Source organism: Liolophura sinensis, chromosome 7 (assembly GCF_032854445.1).
Source record: "Liolophura sinensis isolate JHLJ2023 chromosome 7, CUHK_Ljap_v2, whole genome shotgun sequence".
Classification (NCBI taxonomy): Eukaryota; Metazoa; Mollusca; class Polyplacophora; order Chitonida; family Chitonidae; genus Liolophura; species Liolophura sinensis.
Window position 1 is genome coordinate 43,287,036 of NC_088301.1, and position 17,424 is coordinate 43,304,459.

A 17,424-nucleotide genomic window follows, 5' to 3' on the forward strand; every position below is an offset into this window, starting at 1 on the left:
ACTATTTGCCAGCTATCACACTGTCGTCGCTGCTCTGTTTTACTCTCTGTGCTGTACGTCTTTAATTATAGTCATACAATTAGGTTCAAACCAGATTCCTATACATGAATCTTATATTCCACATATATGTGTAGTACTTTTCCGTTTTCTGTTGCGCCATTTCAGCCAGTTTTGCAAAGCAGTGAAACGATCCTGTCCGCAAACCACATTACAGATAGAAATCGATGCCGGTGGGAATCCTTGTATTGTTGTGAATACCACAAAAAGCAAGATCCTAATACATTTACCATATTGATAAGGACGCATCAATGGCCACCCCTTGCGGGAATTCAACGCGATATGCCTTCTATGGCTATCAGAATCTCTTAATATGCTGCGCATGTATGCACAGCTTCTAAAATGACCTCCTTTTCTAGCTCACATGCCAGTCTTCTTGCTATTTCCAAAGTAAGACTTTTTGTTCGTTAATTCTCTTGCATGGGTTTAATAAATTGCACCTTTCCATGGATGTTTGGTAATCTTGGAACATATGTTTATCACTATGTATCTGTTTTATTTTCGTTGTCTTATTTTGCAACTCCTGTATACATTGGAATAATTCACTGTCCTCGTGTATGAAGTCATAATAAATGACTACCTGACATTTATTACTTTATTACGGTTGGAAATTTTTTCCTCACAGGGAATTCATTTCTGGGAATTTTACTCTGGGCACTGTTTTTTTTTATTATTATCATTGATGGCATAAATCGGGATTTCAACTCTTGGCTTTGTCTGTTGCCAACCCTCGAGCCAAAACACACACACATATATATATATATATATATATATATATATATATATATATATATATATATATATATATATATATATATATATGTTTTGGCAGCTGTTTCGATTTACAAAATTCTCAAATGCTAGAACGTCTATAGTATACAGGACGGTATAACTCTCATTCCGGATCTCTTTTGAGTGAATATCATATACATGTATACCTTGCCTTTAACATTACTCACGGCATTATAAAGTCTATGGACTTGCGCGAAAGCGTAACTCGAATTGCACTTTTTATAACAAACGAATCAACACCAATGGTTGGAAAGTGCAATACATGTATATGTCGAAGTTAAATTGTAACATTCACGATTATGAATGATTCCCTTTTTGTGTAGAATTTAACACTAATAGGAAAACTTCGAGTTCGAACTCTTTTATCGATAAAGATAGAAAAATCCAACTGTGTCATGTGACCTGTCAAAAATGTTTTTTTGCAACTATTTTTGACCACATCAACTATAACGCGCGTTCGAAAAAGGTTTCATAAAAAGTAATTTAGACTAGACAAATGGAGAAGATCGAGGTGCTGAACATTTGTGAACATTGTGATCAGTAAGTTAATGTCAGCAGAGGTTGATCAATACTTTTCTCAAGTCACGTGACACAGTAGGACTGTTTTTACCTTTGAAGACGAAAGAGTTACAACTCGAAACCCCCGATTGGCTTACATGACGAGGTTGCCCTAAGCTCAAAGGGCACCAGACAAGTCAAAGTACCGTGACACCTGACATACGGCATATTGAAGCCATGTGGTCTCCACCGGAAATCGCACAAGAGGACATCGTCAAACACCTCTTGTCACCAGTCCAGAGAACTATGGAAGCACAGAAATCTGCAAGATTGTTTTCTAATGGTACATGCATGGTTATCATTGCTACAACGTGTAGTATCCACTTGTGAATTGTCTCCAGGTATTCTTAACTACTAATGTAATCAAACCGAACTAATCCTGTACCATTTGTGACTCCAATCATAAAAACAGACAATAGATCAGTACTAACCGGCAAATTGTACCAAAAACGTAATGTAAATTACCGATTTGTCGGTGTATATACATGGTAGTCCCCGCTACATACTCACAACGACCTTGTTTTCAAGGTTTAAATATTTTAATATCATCGTATATAATATTTACAGAACCTTCATTTATCACAAAACTCTGACATGTTTAACGTCAACTGAAAGAGTTCCCGAGAGCTACAGCACTAAACAAGTGTAATTTCCGCAACAAAAAAGGTTTTTCTAGACTCCAAGCCTCGTACAAGTGCCAGATGGCGCCGATGAAGGGACACATTTGTCAAGTATATAACATATATGGATACTGTTGCTTTCTTCCAAATGCGAGAGCCTTTGGGATAATAAATCTCCACAGAGGAGTGTACAGCTACAAACGACACAGTTCTGAGCACGCTGCCTATATATAGAATTTAACTTCGATTACACCTATATATATATATATATATATATATATATATATATATATATATATAAATTAAAACCGAGTGCACAGAACTTTACACACAAAATTAGAAACAGGAAATACACTGAAATTGGTCTGGTCCGTCTGAGATAAGAAGTTGTATCCTTAAAAATAGCGATGGCGTGTCCCATGATAGATCTATACCATTATGTACATCTTTGAATAATCCCATCACCTTAAAGAAAGATTTACAGCTGACACATTGGCACTCATACTTGTTATGCGTGGCAAGTCACGTCAAGAAGTTCGGTAATGTCTCCCCGTGCCACGCCCACAGACCCCACGCACTGTGGTAGGATGTTCGGACGTTTTCAGTTCGTCCACACTCATTCAGGTGCCGGATAACGAACAAAGGCACGTCGAAGTATGCATATAAAAAACTGCCCCAGAATCGTGAGTTTCTTGGTGTTTTGAGTGCCCCTCATAGACATCACTTGAAAGACAGAGAAATAGTGATTATGCAGTTAACTTTGACGACAACAAAAAACTGAGCGCCGAACCATTGTCTTTGAAATATAGGCGAATGTCAGCACAAAAGAACAACAACGAGAAACAGTATCAAGTAAACACAACTTAGTGTCCTCGAGTGTGAAAAATTTGTTCCGTTATCGCCCGAGTCTCGAGTATTCGATCGTCTTCCACCAGATTTATATGTCGGTGTCGTATTCTCTCCGTCGTTCACTGTCTGAAACATGATACCAAAAATCCATTATAAAATGACTCATAACATCCGTGGAATTCTCACAGCGATTATCACTTGTAAATCCCTCTTCATTCCTACCTCTTTAGCAACAGTTACTGATATCCTTTCGCAAACAGTACAGATACCAACCAGAAAAGTCAGTCGTTACATAAGTAACGCTCGTACTAATTACACATGCTACAGGATCGGAATGACTTTCGTGGTAAATTAGTGTAGCTTATTGCTAGCTTCATGGAATGAAGGTTTTTATTTGTTATGTCTTTCTTTGCGTTTGTTTTTCTTTTTGTTCATGACATAAGTCCACGTCCCCGTGCAATGCGAGATGTTTGCTTCACTAAAAGACGAATTTGTGTTTTAAAAGCGATACCTTAACTATGTGACATAAAGTTATTTAACTCGCTGCAACGTTCACATCATTCCATTGGCTTTTTCTGTTGACAGCATGGCATCTATACGGCTGCAAAAATGATTTAACTTCAGATAAGAAATTAATGCCTTGTCTCATATACATCCACGATTTAATTTGTGGTTACTGTGGAGGAGAGCGCACTACTAGGAAATGGCAACCTTGGTTAGGCGAGTGCCATGTTCGATCAATGGCATTTGAATGTCTTACAGATCTTATCCCATGAGCACGGATGCCACCCGTCAGGACGCGGCTAACTACATAGGTCCCCACATATCTACTAATCTAACGCATCGCTACATTAAAACCACATGGGCGAATAATAAGCCTGCTTTACGGTGGTAGAGCAGCTTATCGTTTAATGCGATAACTTCTTGATTTAGTAGGGTCGTCGGTGGGGCGCCATTACTTTTCGGAATGTACAGAAAACGAACTAGACCTTTAGGGATTTTTTTAGAAAACTTTTTTTTACAAAAACAACACACGCCCTTAAAAAAAGAGGCCGCAAGAAAAAAAAGGAAAACAGGAGGCAGGCTATCATCTCAAATTTAAAGACGAGTCTCTCCTGGTTTGAATAATCAATAAAAGCACACGTCTAATCCCTGTACTGCCCAGCGAAGGTCATTCTCCCTGTTTTTATTGTCGGGAGCAAGTGGGATGCTTTTTAGTAAGGAAAAGGTAGACCTCGATACAGCAGCTGTGCTGGCACATATCTGGTATATACCATCCCAACGGTAAAGCCTTTTGTTTTCTTTTTTTTCTTCTCCACAATGCTTCTAGAGATCGACAATTCACAACCATATGGCTAACGATCGTAACGCAACAGTTTCGGAATCTATTATCACAACAGGATCTAATCTTCCGGCGTTTCATGCGGGCAGACCGCAGACTGTGCTTTCACGTCAGACAAACAAGAAAATACCGACTTCTGGAACTCGAGTAAAGCTATCACCCTTACTTATAACATTCCCCATGGAATCAGATCTCCACGGATCGGTTTTAAAAGAACGAATGCCACATCCCTGAAGAGTGGTTTACTGGAGCCTGAAAATCTGCTTTCGACTAATTTAATTGTCTTAAAAAGGTTTCCGCGTAAACGGCATTCCAGAAAATAGGAAATTGTTTTAGGTGAGGAAGCGGGTTTCCCACGTTGTGGGCCTCGCCTACAGTTCGTTTATTTATGCATGCTGAAACAATGCGTCTCGCATTTGAGAGGGAAGGCGAACTGTAAGTTACCAATAAAACTTTGTCGCTGCCCTTTATGTCGATTAATAAGTCTTGGCTCTCGCACCCCGCAACACATAATTAATTCTCTGCAGTGAAAAATGAATTCCTTACCGCTAAACCGAAAGTTATAGGCAAAACTTAGCCAATACCCCTAAAGATTCCACTGGAAAAATTATGCAAACAAAAATTTTATTTTTAACTTCCTTGTAAGGTGAAGTTGTTTGTCATGTTATATGCACCAGTATGTCAATTTTAACTTACCATGGGTATTTCAATGAAACTACACTGGGAGCTTCCCCGCACCATCGGTCGGACCAGTTTTTCTACTATAGTCGAAGCTTCCATTCCACAGTGCAACTCAATATTGGATTTGATGCATTGCATGACTTGCCTCATATCACTGGAAAAGAGAAATGGAAATCATTTAATATAATCGCAACTGATAAGATGTACTCATGCGTAATAAACTGGAGCTGTTAGTTAAAGAAGGTTCCTTGTAACTTTAATATGTTGTATGTGGGAATTGCACTGAAATGCGCTTCCAAAAATGTATTACATGCGTTCTTTTTCGTAACACAGTTTGCCTGTAATATTGTCGATGTGACGTAAAACAATCTTAACCGAATCACATAATATATATTATTTCAAAGTGGTAGCCTTAATTAACTTTTCTGTGTTAGGCAGGACGTTCACTGGAGCCTTACTGAGAATTTCCGTTGAACCTTCACTGCGCAAGTTTCACTGCGAACATTTGTTACTCTTGTCTCAGCAGAAAGTTTGCGTTTTACGATTACACGTTAACGTGTTTACTGAGCTATAGTTTCACAGAAATCCTTCCTTACCCTAACAGTGGCGATTGAAGGTTTTGAGAGTGAGGGTCAACCTTCACTGAAGAAGCCTCATAAAGAACCTTTGCTACACTACTATACATTTTCAGTTGGAAATTTTCCTTGTTATACGGATTAAGTTATATCAAGAGCGAATATATATCAGAAAGGATGTATATCATGAACGTTAACTGAGCACATTTCTTTGAGGGTTTGTTATTCTATCTTTCCGAATTAACAGAAAACTTTGCATGACATTTTGTACAGTCATCTATAACATTTGTCGTTCTCACTGTTAAACTGGCAGGGACTGAAACTTTTGGTCACTTGGATACCCAGCCTTGGCCTGTATGTCACACTATGATCTGTTTCCGAGAATTTACGCTATGTGTAGTACCGTACAACTGACATGAACTTCGTTCTTGTATTGAGAAGCTTAACGCTCCTCCAGAACCTGGACATACGACACTAAATCAACACAGACCAATGGTAAAAGCACATGGTCTTGGTTATTCCTAGTGGACCGGCTTGGCTTAACACACGACTAACACGGGCTGGACTCAAAACCCGAACCAGACTCGGAAACCGAAGGCTAAAAGAGTTACCGTACAGAGAAGCCTTTACGCACAGGTGCACCCGTTTATACCCCTGTTTTATCAACAGACAGCATGTGAGGCTTGTACGAGTACAAATCTGTCATAACACACCGGCGAATTTCTCGGCCACAAACGAGGATGGCCCCAACACGATCGTAAGGAGAACGTCAAACAACTGTTTTTAAAGCAAACACATTTTGAACAGTTAGTGACAGTTGGTATCTGTCCATGTAACCTTAGCGTAAACTGAAGGTGGTACAACAAAAAAGTAATCACATAAGAGAATAGTTACAAGCAGATGTATACATGTACAACATTAAGCAAAAGTGACTGTGTTTCTGTCTGAGGAATTTGTAACAAGGTAAAGCTAACTATTATCACCACAACACTGGTACTTGCACTGTACCACAAGCTTATTGTCATTTGTACACCTGGACTGGCGGTAATCCGCAAAGTAATTGTCATCATAATATTATCTATGATTACAATCTACTAGTTATTAAGGGTCATTAATTCATGCATGCTAGACAGTAATCAACAAAATGTCATCATTTTGCATGCCATGATCTTAACGAACAAACTGTCATCATGACATAAGAATTCACTATCAGGAACAAGATGGTTGTCATCATTTCACATGTACTGATAGTAAGCCACAAGATAAGTGTCATCCATTCATATGTAAGTACTTCACTGTAATCCACAAGCTGTATTGACTTCATTATAACTGACAATGATCAACAAGATGTTGTCATCATATCATAGTAACAACTTTAACTAACAAGATAAGTGTCATCACTTCATCTTCACTTGACTGCAACCAGTAAGCTGTCATTATTTTGCAATAGTGCTGACTGTGGTCACCGAGTTAATTGTCATCATTACAAAGGTACATGATTATATAAGTACCAAGCAAACTGTCATCAATGCACAAGTGATGGATGTATGTAGTTCCGAAACTCGGGATCATTACTTCCATGTATATAAACGATGATAATGAACACTGTCTGGAGGGAAAAGGCGTTGACTCCTTCTCTTTGCATGATTCCGTCCTATATTCGTACTTCATGCACTTTCTTAGTTCTTTGGTGGTTTGGGTTATACGTCGTTTTGGGAACTGGACTTGCAATTATTGACCTGGAACGTCCTTATTTGTTGACGGCTGGTATACCAATGTCTGTTTCGACGTATGGATTTGCAACATGTGTGTTATACAAAGTTCTGATTTCAAACTAGTCGACAAACTATTTCTGTTGTATTTTCAACAAAATACTTATGCGATAATTGCAGTTCAACTGACAACGTCATGTTAAGCTTCCAAACAGTCTTAACCAATTTACACACCAATACTTGTATTAAGCTGGTGATGAGTTGGGTGAAAAAAACCTGCGCGGAAGGCTGAAGATTGACATTAATGAAGGTCATGGGCGGAGACGAGATGGTGCTGCATACTACAGAGATACAAGGGGCTTTCAACTTGCCGGGTGTTTCATGCAATGCGCTCTTGGTAGTTTTAACCTAAAGTAAACGCGTGGAAGACCAGGAAAACATTAATAAATGGAGAAACATGAAACAGATGTGACCTGGCGCTCATGTGTTTATCTTCGGTCATCCAATATCAATCATATCATATGGTTTTGGATGGAATGTGGATTCACACAGCTCTATTTTGTGGTAATTAGCCCCAGAAAAGCCTCATACCGACGCATCTTGGTCTAATGAAAAACATTTACTTTTCAAACTGCTTAAACAAAGCTCTCTGCCAGAGAGTTCACCATGTTATACACGGATATTATCTTCATACTCTCACAAGAATCGAGTCAAAATAGCCATAGAGTGGTATGGGATTCACATCTCGTGTGATCTCAGACTCTAAAGCTATCATTCAATTCGACCCATTCGCTAAGCAAATATACCGCCCCTCCCCTCGTATGAAAACTTCAGCTTTTCGTGTGCTACAGGTTCCGGCCGGGACCTAAAGTGACCTCCCCGATGCTCGGAGTTGAGGTGAAATCCTTTCTTGGTCAGCAGTGTAGGTTTTCACAGTGCTATCAGAGAAACCCTCCCCCTTCTTAACAAAACACCCCCTTGTAAGAAAAAACATTCGATCCTTGTGGTTAAGTGGGGTGACACCACAGAGGCACACTCTTAGAAGAAAACAAGATCTACTTTACAGATAGAAGACCTGCCAATTTATCACCTATTAATCATTTTTCAAGACCATTATGTTTTCAGGACGCGGTTTTCACCAAAGGTCCTGCAAATGCGGTTTCAGAACATGAGCCATCGGTTACTCTTCTTCCATGTTAGCTTTTCTTGCTTAAAAATAATGTATCTGTTGTTTTATCAGCTAAACAGATAAAACAAAAAGAAGACTTAACACGAAGTTGATCTCTCTAATTATTAATTTTTACACAGATATGTCAACATCAATATGTCAGAAACACGCTTCCGCTGGTAATGTGAATTTCACCACAGGCATCAGGAATTTAGCACCAAACTTAGTATCTTCATGCAAATACTAGCCGCATTTGACATGCAAATAATTATATCAATGTGTGTCACTTCGTGTTATGTGTTGGTTAGGTTACTGAATAAGAAATTAGTGCATTTCCTTTAGTTTACGCATTTCAATTATTTATTAAGTACAAGATACAAAAAAATTAAAACAATTTTAAAATGATCTCATAAGTCAACCATTGAGAGCCATGCTGCGTGCCATGAACAGGTTCACAGAGTTATAGTAATCCACACATCATGATACAACAGACGTTGGGCAATGGAAGACGAACAGATTCAGATGATGGTCAAATGTGGAAAATTATGCGTACATTTTCTGACGGCCACTACTGTGACTATATTACACCATGATTGAGCTACCCATCCCACACTACTTTCAGAACAAATATGTGCCCTTAATTAAAATGATTTAATCTGGGAGGCAAGTGAATGACGTTGCTAAACCCACAAAATCGTTGATGGCTTTCACTCACCTACATAATTCGTCTGTTGACTTATAGTCTAACGTCGTTAAAAGTTGTATGGACACGTTCATTATACGTGTGAAACAGTATTCCGATGCCGGTCCTTCCGTGACAAAGCAGGTTCGAAATCTTGCATAAACTGAAAGGGAGAAGGAAAGTCTGTTAAGCCAACTGCTAGTGTGTGGTAATAATGCACATAAATTACCTCCTTAGAGTCTTTAAATTTAGTTAACATTTATTTATTTATTTGATTGTTGTTTAACGCCATCCTCAATTTCACTTAAAAATATTCACTTATACCATGGCGGTAACCTCTGTGAGTGCTCCTGGTAAACCACCGACCTTTGGCAATTTACTGAGGAGCGTCCACCGATTGTTCTTACCAAGGCCCCAAGAACCACAAGAGCGGGAAAATCTACAGATTCCCTGTCCAAGACAGCGATTGTCTTCAAAATTTATTGGAAAAACTACAGTACAGCGATATTATCAAGATTAATGCTGCAAGTCCAATTAGATCCGACACTTAGATCTTCAGCAGCAGCAGCAAAAATAAAAAATAAACAAATCTGTTGGCGGCATCATATTAAGAAACATAATACTGTGTTGTGAGAGTGTTGCGCTTCACTGCCAACCATAAAAGATGGACCTGTGTGGATGTTAAACTAGATATAATTTCCCAAGCATGCAAAGGAAAACTGGCATTTGTCTGGAAAACTGCTTGTTGACTATGGCGGTAAAAAAGGAAATATTTGTCTTGTAATACCAAGGCCAGTTTAAATGTAATTTGCGATAAAATAACACAGCAATGTTTGATTGATTCTCGATGATTACACTTGACGCTGATCCCCAGCCCAATAAAACTCCCCACATTAAGATCTATCCCTTCAATATGGCTCGTGTAACACGTTCCGGTCACCCTTTTTTCTCTTTTCTGTCCTTGTTCCTGATTTGATTAGTGTCCTATCATAAAAATCTCAAAATGTCAAACTGGTAGTCGGTTAAGGTATTTTATAACCTAAATTGGCCAAACAATGCCATCGGCTGTAATACAGCAGCAGATGATTAAGCGGACACTTTCTGAGTCATGACTTTTTTTTTTCTTTTTTGTTACGTTGCGCCCGGTCCAAATGAGATAATCATCGGTCCAATCATCTGCTTAGAGATCGATAACTACTGTAGAGATTTACTATTTAGTTCACTTGACTCATTTTACAAAAGAAGACACGTGGACATTAGGGAAAATCTCAAAAGCATTTCCTCGAATCAGCAGTTTCCCTTGGAACAGGCTTCCTAGGTAGAGGAAGCATGGCTGGTTCAATGCGATTACCAGGTTCATAGTTTGCTTTAGCGACTATAGCGGCTTTAAGTTAAGATGATTGCTGGTATACCTACTCCGATCACACTGTATTTTCCACACATGAACTGGACCGTCGTTACATAAATGAAAAAATTTTACGTACCAATCAATCAATCAATAATCTACAGCTAAATGCAGTACTTCTTCCTGCCTGCTAATGTTCTGTATACCGGTACATATTTCCCTGTTGCGTATATTGATCATCTATAAAACTTGCCTGAAGGAGAAATGGTACAAATATTAATCCCGCCAATTTATCTACTTTGTTTTTCACTTATTTCCCTGCTATTTGCTGTATGGTCATGAATAGTCAGAATGACCTATGAATCAGTTGGGAATTTTCCAAAAAAATATTCAACATTCTATATTACAAGAAATCATTTGATCATTCATGGAAGGTCTGGCAGCAACCTGCGGATGGTCGTGAGTTTCCCCCGGGCTCTGCCCGGTTTCCTCCCACCATAATGCTGGCCGCCGTCGTATAAGTGAAATGTTCTTGAGTACGGCGTAAAACACCAATCAAATAAATCAAAATAAATAGATTGATCATTCATTTGTCAACGATTTCTTTTATCCAAATGCCCTTTGCACAAAAATATACTACAGAAGCGCAAATGTTACAGACCGTTTATTTAAAGCTAGCCTACACGTTAACCTTATGTCAGACATCATGGTGGACACTTCCGACAATGCCTTTCGCCTCTCATCGAAATAAAAAAAACAAATGGAGACATGTCCCTCAATTTCACCATAATAGTATACCCAGAACGCAGCTGCAGTCTGCTGGGAACGTGTAGATTTTGTCCACATACAAATTATACTGAACACGACCTGCAGCTCTGTGTTCGCGACTGTGATTCACGCTTGCCAGCTCAGCCTTAGCAAACTCTCCATTTGTTTTCTCTCTTTACCAAACTGCAAAGCTGTAGGGCCAAAGAAGACGACATCCCCACGCTTTTGTTACCCGAATCTGTATTCCCAGTATTTCAGTGAGAAGCAAACCGTCTTGTACCGCAGCCCGCAGACTGTTAATGACACTGGTAACTTAAGACAGCAGGGCCCAGGGCACAGGATTGTTGAATTATAATCCAGCAAAACGTGCCATTTACTACGGTCATCAAAATCGAGATGTTAAGGTGTCAACTAGCCTAATCAATACATTTTGCTGGTAGTTAATTTTGTGCTAAGTGAGAGATTTCTTCAATATTGACCCATGCAAGTATCGAGGAAGGCCGAAAAATGATTTGCTCGCCAGAGCCTCACGTGCGCTGATCGATCTTTCCTCAAGCACACACCCCCTTGTTTGGGAGGAGAGCAACTGTTTTTCTCATTCAGAAGGAAAGTTTTTTCTCTTTGCTCAGCGAAGACGGGTGTAATAACCTACTTGACGTGAGTCCGTCAGCAAGGTGCTTTGCTCCCTGGATTCCTCAGACGTCTGAAAGGTACCTACCATCAATAGCTCACAAAATTGCCATGAACCGTCCCCAGCACCTAGCCCAAACATCGCAAACATTTACTGGCAGAACAACAACCATGACTAGTGAGAGACACAATACGAAAACTAGGTAATTGTCAGTGATAAATACACAGAAAAAAAAGAACATCTTTAACATGCAATATACCGGAAGTGGAACAAAATCAACATTTGACAACTGTCATGGGCAGCACACAGGCACTGTGTAGCCTAGGCATTTATAAGAGAAGTATACATACCTTCGTACAAATTATCATCTTTGCACAGGTCCGTCAGCGCAGTGCGCGCACCTTTTAGATTTAAAAGAGCTGTGTCTATCTTGGGGTAAGCTTCTTGGGAGTTGTTAGAGCAGTTTCTTTTTAACACTTCTATACACGCCATAGACTGCTTGTAGCCGCTGAAAAAAAGAAAACAATACACGTACTATAAGTGAGAATCAGAGCAAGGTAAAACAAAATGAACAAATGATCGATTCTATTCGCAGCAATGAGCGGAATCCACAAAGCCTTTAAAGTATATGTTAAAATATGAAATATGATTTTGAAGCTAATATTGGTGCCCAAGATATTAACATTTTGAGTCTTATCAGTGTTATCTTAAAGCGAACGTGTCAAAATTTCTACTTCCATGGTCAGAATAACCTTTGTTTTATGGTGTTCTTGTTAGTTTACTTAAGTCAGAAATGACTTGTGGAATCGGTCCCTAGACTTTTTGCACGACAGAACAAATGGTGTTTTCAATATTATCTCGACGCAATGCCGCCCTGCATGTAGCGTGGGGGTTTCTTCGTGCACAAATCTATATATATTTACATCTGTGTCAGTCGAAGGACAAAAGACTTGACATATATACATACTTCCACATCCAGATGTTAATAATACTGCATATATGTATGACAGTGTCTGTAGCGACCGTCTGGGATGTGTTAAGGGCATAATGTTTGTGTGTTGTTACGATGCTGGTGGTTTGGTTGAAAGCAGCACTTTGTTGTAATTGTCTTGTCCTCAGGCAGTGGTTAACCGGGAGACCGGCGGTTATACCAACCAATGCCTCTGGAAGCTATGTACACAGACAGAAGCGACTGCATGGTAGCCACACTATAACCGATAGAGCAACGATGGCTATACACAGTTACGCAGCGGTTTGCCTGCTTTTGTAAACAGATCACATTGCGTCTGGCGACGTTTTGATGCAACACCCGACTATCTCCTACGTAATCGGAACAATATAGATTTCCTTCTATTTATTATTGGAATGACTTGTATGAAATTTGCTTCGAATTGATAAATAGCGTCCGAATCTCAGGCATGTTTCTCGCTATTCATCAGGATATCCAAGGAACGCTAGAAAATTTTCGGAACAAACTCTGTAAAATTCCGAGAAAGCGTTACATTCTGTCAGTTCCACCATATGCGCTGAGAAGTTCACAAGAACAATCAGTCAACATGCCTTTAGTATTTGGCAAAGAGGGCACACGTTGGGAGAAAATGTATTAGAACGTCTTGGGGTTCCCTACTTCGCTCTCTCGATAAGCTGTTACACGGAAACGCTTTTATATTGACAGCTTTTAAGCTGTCGACACGGACAAAACAACGGAGAGGAGCATGTCTTTCTATTCTTCCAAGACACTGGATACTCTCTGAGTTCCCTTTTTCTGGCTGTCCGTTCTCATTTTTTTAGGCAAGAATGGCTTTGCCAAGGCTTTAAAATTTGGCTGCTGCCGTACCTTGCTTTAAGTAGGTGACCTTATGGAAAACATGTACAAACTATATAAAGTATAATAAATACGTCATTTAAAACGGTGACCATGTAGGAACCAGTTCTTGTATAACTCTACAAGGAAAATTTCTTCCTGAAAGTTGACACAATGATGTGGTAATTATTTAGGAAAGCATTAGTTGAATATTAAACAAATAGCTCATGGAATACACACTAAAATACATAAAAGACTTTGTTATAGGCAGGAGTTTATTATTCTTATTGCCGCAAAACTGTTATTATAACATAAACTAATCCACCTCGTTCGTAACTATTACTAATTAATTTGCTACTTTACCCTGAGAGGGTTAACCAGAACGTTATTTGTACATTATGTTAAATATGTCATACTAAACTAATTAACGAAGTGTTATTACAGCACAGTAACAGAAGATTTAACCAAGTAATTGACACTTGTCTTTAGTTGCTTCATTAGTATTAATACTGCATAATCATGTCAGTGACGTCCGCGCTGCTCTAACTGTCAGAGGCAATGTTTCATATCCTTTCCAGTTATGGTTAAATACTGACTTCAGGAAATGGTTTGTCTGCGGCATATATAGGTTTACTGTGTGGCCGACAAGTCCGGCGGCTAACTGTTTGCAGAACACACGAAGGCTGCATGTAAATGACACGCGTGTCAATGCTGTTCGTTCGGTCTCTGTTGATCAAATATGTCGATCATATCAACAAGGAAATGTATTTGCGTTCAGGGCCATTAGTATAATGTAGTATTATGTCATGGTCTTCTCAAGGAATGATGTTCATCGTTTCTAGATGGACTTCTTCGCCAAGGGGTTTCATGTGAGCCTAAAATCCCAGCGAAGACAAGCCTTCAGAAGCATAACATATTTAGGGGCCATGTCTTATCGTGCTAAAAGTGATCAGCCAATGGACCGCAGGTCAATAGCAATACAATGATACTGATCAGACTTTTTACCCGACAGAATAGGCCATATAGTTATTTCCGGGAAAAGATTCAACAGCTGAAATGTATAACTGACAAATGTCATAGGAAGTTTTGTAGGTGAAAAAAAAAACACGTTCACTTTGTTGAAAAACGTACATCGAATGATTGGGTCTAGATGTGAAGTCTAAGATATACTACTGTGTTTGGTATAGTTTGCAGACTCAGCAAAATTATATTAAGACTCGATTTGCTCTTGGGGAGTGCTGTATGGTTTTGGTGAGAACATATATCTGCATATTCAGCAATTTCATTTCACAGTGGGGATTTTCCATGATTTTACCATCAGAACTATTAATCCATTCACACATTTGTTGTATATAACCAAAACCTTTCGACGAATTCGTACAACGTCTTCGGCTTCTACGAACACTGTATACTGCCAGTATATTCACTTAGACAAACGCACTGAGGCTGGGAAACCAACTCTGTCTTTCCGTCATCACCATTAATATCCAGAATCTTGATATCCTGATCTAAGAAGGATAACTTTTGATATGCTGAAAATGAAAGACCAGATAAATATTGTTCACATATGTTTGCCAGTTGGCCCACTTCAGTTTACACTTGACTATGCAAAGGACATTTACTTTTGGGTTTGTTTGTAACATCTGTCACGTGATATATATCCCAGTCTCCAACTGCTCCTCAAACCTCATCCTGTGTAAAGGAGAACTTCGCCATCATGCATGCCACACCTCTTTCTTCTCCAACGTTTGTATAAATACATGCATGGGGTGTTTTTACGGACCGGGCCTGAAAGCCTTTTGTTATAGCAAGATATGAAACTGCTACATACTTCCAGGGACAACTCCTTTCAGCAAATGCAACTGTTATTGTTTGAAGAATTCTTTGAAATTTGGACTTAAACATTTAATTGTTTATTGAATTTTATGCAAAAGTAGTTGTTCACCAGTCATCTTTATGTTAGAGTATTAACAAAAATTAAACAAAAAAATAATAAGAAAAAAAGCTTTTGCATACACTGTTTAGAGATTTGGTGTAAAAAGAAAGTGTATTTTTCGATAATTGTACTCCAATCTTTGTTAATCAGCAAATATGGAAACAAACCTGTTTCCACTTGTCTCAAAACCCAGACTTCCGACTGCAAGACGGCCCACTTTGGGTCCGCAGAGGTTTTCAGTGACAGCGCAAAGAAATATGTTGACATTCTCCTGCGTTTAATCAATTAGGCGAATGCAATTACCAATTCCCCAAGGAATTAACATAACGTCACAGTGAAAAAAGCCTGTGTTCGTTATTTCGCCTTCACACCCAATAGCCTTCCGGCTGAAGTTGTGCGGATAACATCGATGCCTCACAAGATGTTAATTAGTTAAGTTATGTTGGCAGACATAAAGGCCAATAAAGAGCAATGATTGTCGCAACACAGAGAAGGTCGGAGAGACCTTGTAGTTTCATGGACACACCAAATTTATGTTGAACAAAGGTTGCTTCTAATAAAATTAACTATATAGAGGAATCGATCTGTTACCGTGTGCCATTCGGAAAGCAGGGAACAGATTTCAGCATACGACCAATTAATTTTTGCCTTAATCGGGCGAAATTCGTTTAACAGCAAGCCAGTTCATAAATTCACCATACAGATTGAATCAGTAACTTTCCATGAGCCCATGCTCAATGTTTCTCTCTAATACTGCCAATTACAAGCTATATTCTTCAACTGATCAATACCTCATTAGCCTTTTATCCACATCTATCACTGGTACGGAGCGTAGGGTTATACTGAGAATCATTCGATACGTGCCATATCGGCAGAATACACACGAAATTGTCAACAAACGGAAAGCTAATTTGCAATCAAGTTGTATTTACCTGTGTTGTACTGGTTCATGGAAGCTAATTTCTCCTTAATAACGTGAAATTAAGCTCATTTACCTGCAAAATGCTCTCAAAGGCTCAACATCCATACCGCTGAACAGCTTCCTCCGATCACTTTGCATATTTTGGAACTGTGTGCTATAATCGGCCATGCACGCATTGGCATGATCCTGGACCCGTTTCGGACACTGTCCGTATACAACAGGAATTGCTGTAACAGGAACAAACACAGTGTAAAAATTATTTTACATGAACGATATATTTGCTTGTGGTATATAGATGTGTAGGCATAGATATTCGACTTTACTAATCACACATAATACCTTTTGTGCCTGTGATATAATTCACAACAATAATTCATTTCTCCAGTTTATGGTTTTCAAAAATGCATATTATATTCCTGATGCCTATGAGGCCCAATGTCACAAGGTATAGCTAGGACAGCACAAGTTATCGACCCAGTATCACGAGGTACAGCTAAGACAGTACAAGTTATAGATCGAATATCACAAGGCATAGCTAGGACAACACAAGTAATAGATCCAATATCACAAGGTACAGCTTGGACAGCACACGTTATAGACCCAATATCACAAGGGATAGCTAGGACAGCACAAGTTATGGACTCAATACCACAAGGTATAGCTAGGACAGCACAAGTAATAGATCCAATATCAAAAGGTAGAGCTAGGATAGCACAAGTTATAGATCCAATGTCACAAAGTATAGCTAGGACATCACAAGTTATAGGCCCTATACCACAAGGTAGAGCTAGGACAGCACACGTTATAGACCCAATATCACAAGGGATAGCTAGGGCAGCACAAGTTATAGACCCAATGTCACAAAGTATAACTAGGACAGCACAAGTAATAGATCCAATATCACAAGGTACATCTAGCACAGCACAAGTTATAGGTCCAATATCACAAGTTATAGCTAGGACAGCACGTTATAGATCCAATA

At 39.1% G+C, this 17,424-nt stretch overlaps 1 protein-coding gene across 1 annotated transcript in view; it reads right to left on the reverse strand.

Moving 5' to 3' along the window:
* Positions 1-2,397: 2,397 nt before the first annotated feature.
* LOC135471534 (uncharacterized) overlaps positions 2,398-17,424 on the reverse strand; it is a 35,443-nt gene continuing 20,416 nt past the window's right edge. Inside the window, exons 2-6 of the mRNA XM_064750799.1 lie at positions 16,516-16,669; positions 12,131-12,288; positions 9,070-9,199; positions 4,915-5,053; positions 2,398-3,002 (exon numbers count right to left, since the gene is read on the reverse strand). Coding sequence (XP_064606869.1) covers positions 2,844-3,002; positions 4,915-5,053; positions 9,070-9,199; positions 12,131-12,288; positions 16,516-16,669 — 740 coding nt within the window. The 3' untranslated portion in view covers positions 2,398-2,843. The remainder of the gene's footprint in view (positions 3,003-4,914; positions 5,054-9,069; positions 9,200-12,130; positions 12,289-16,515; positions 16,670-17,424) is intronic.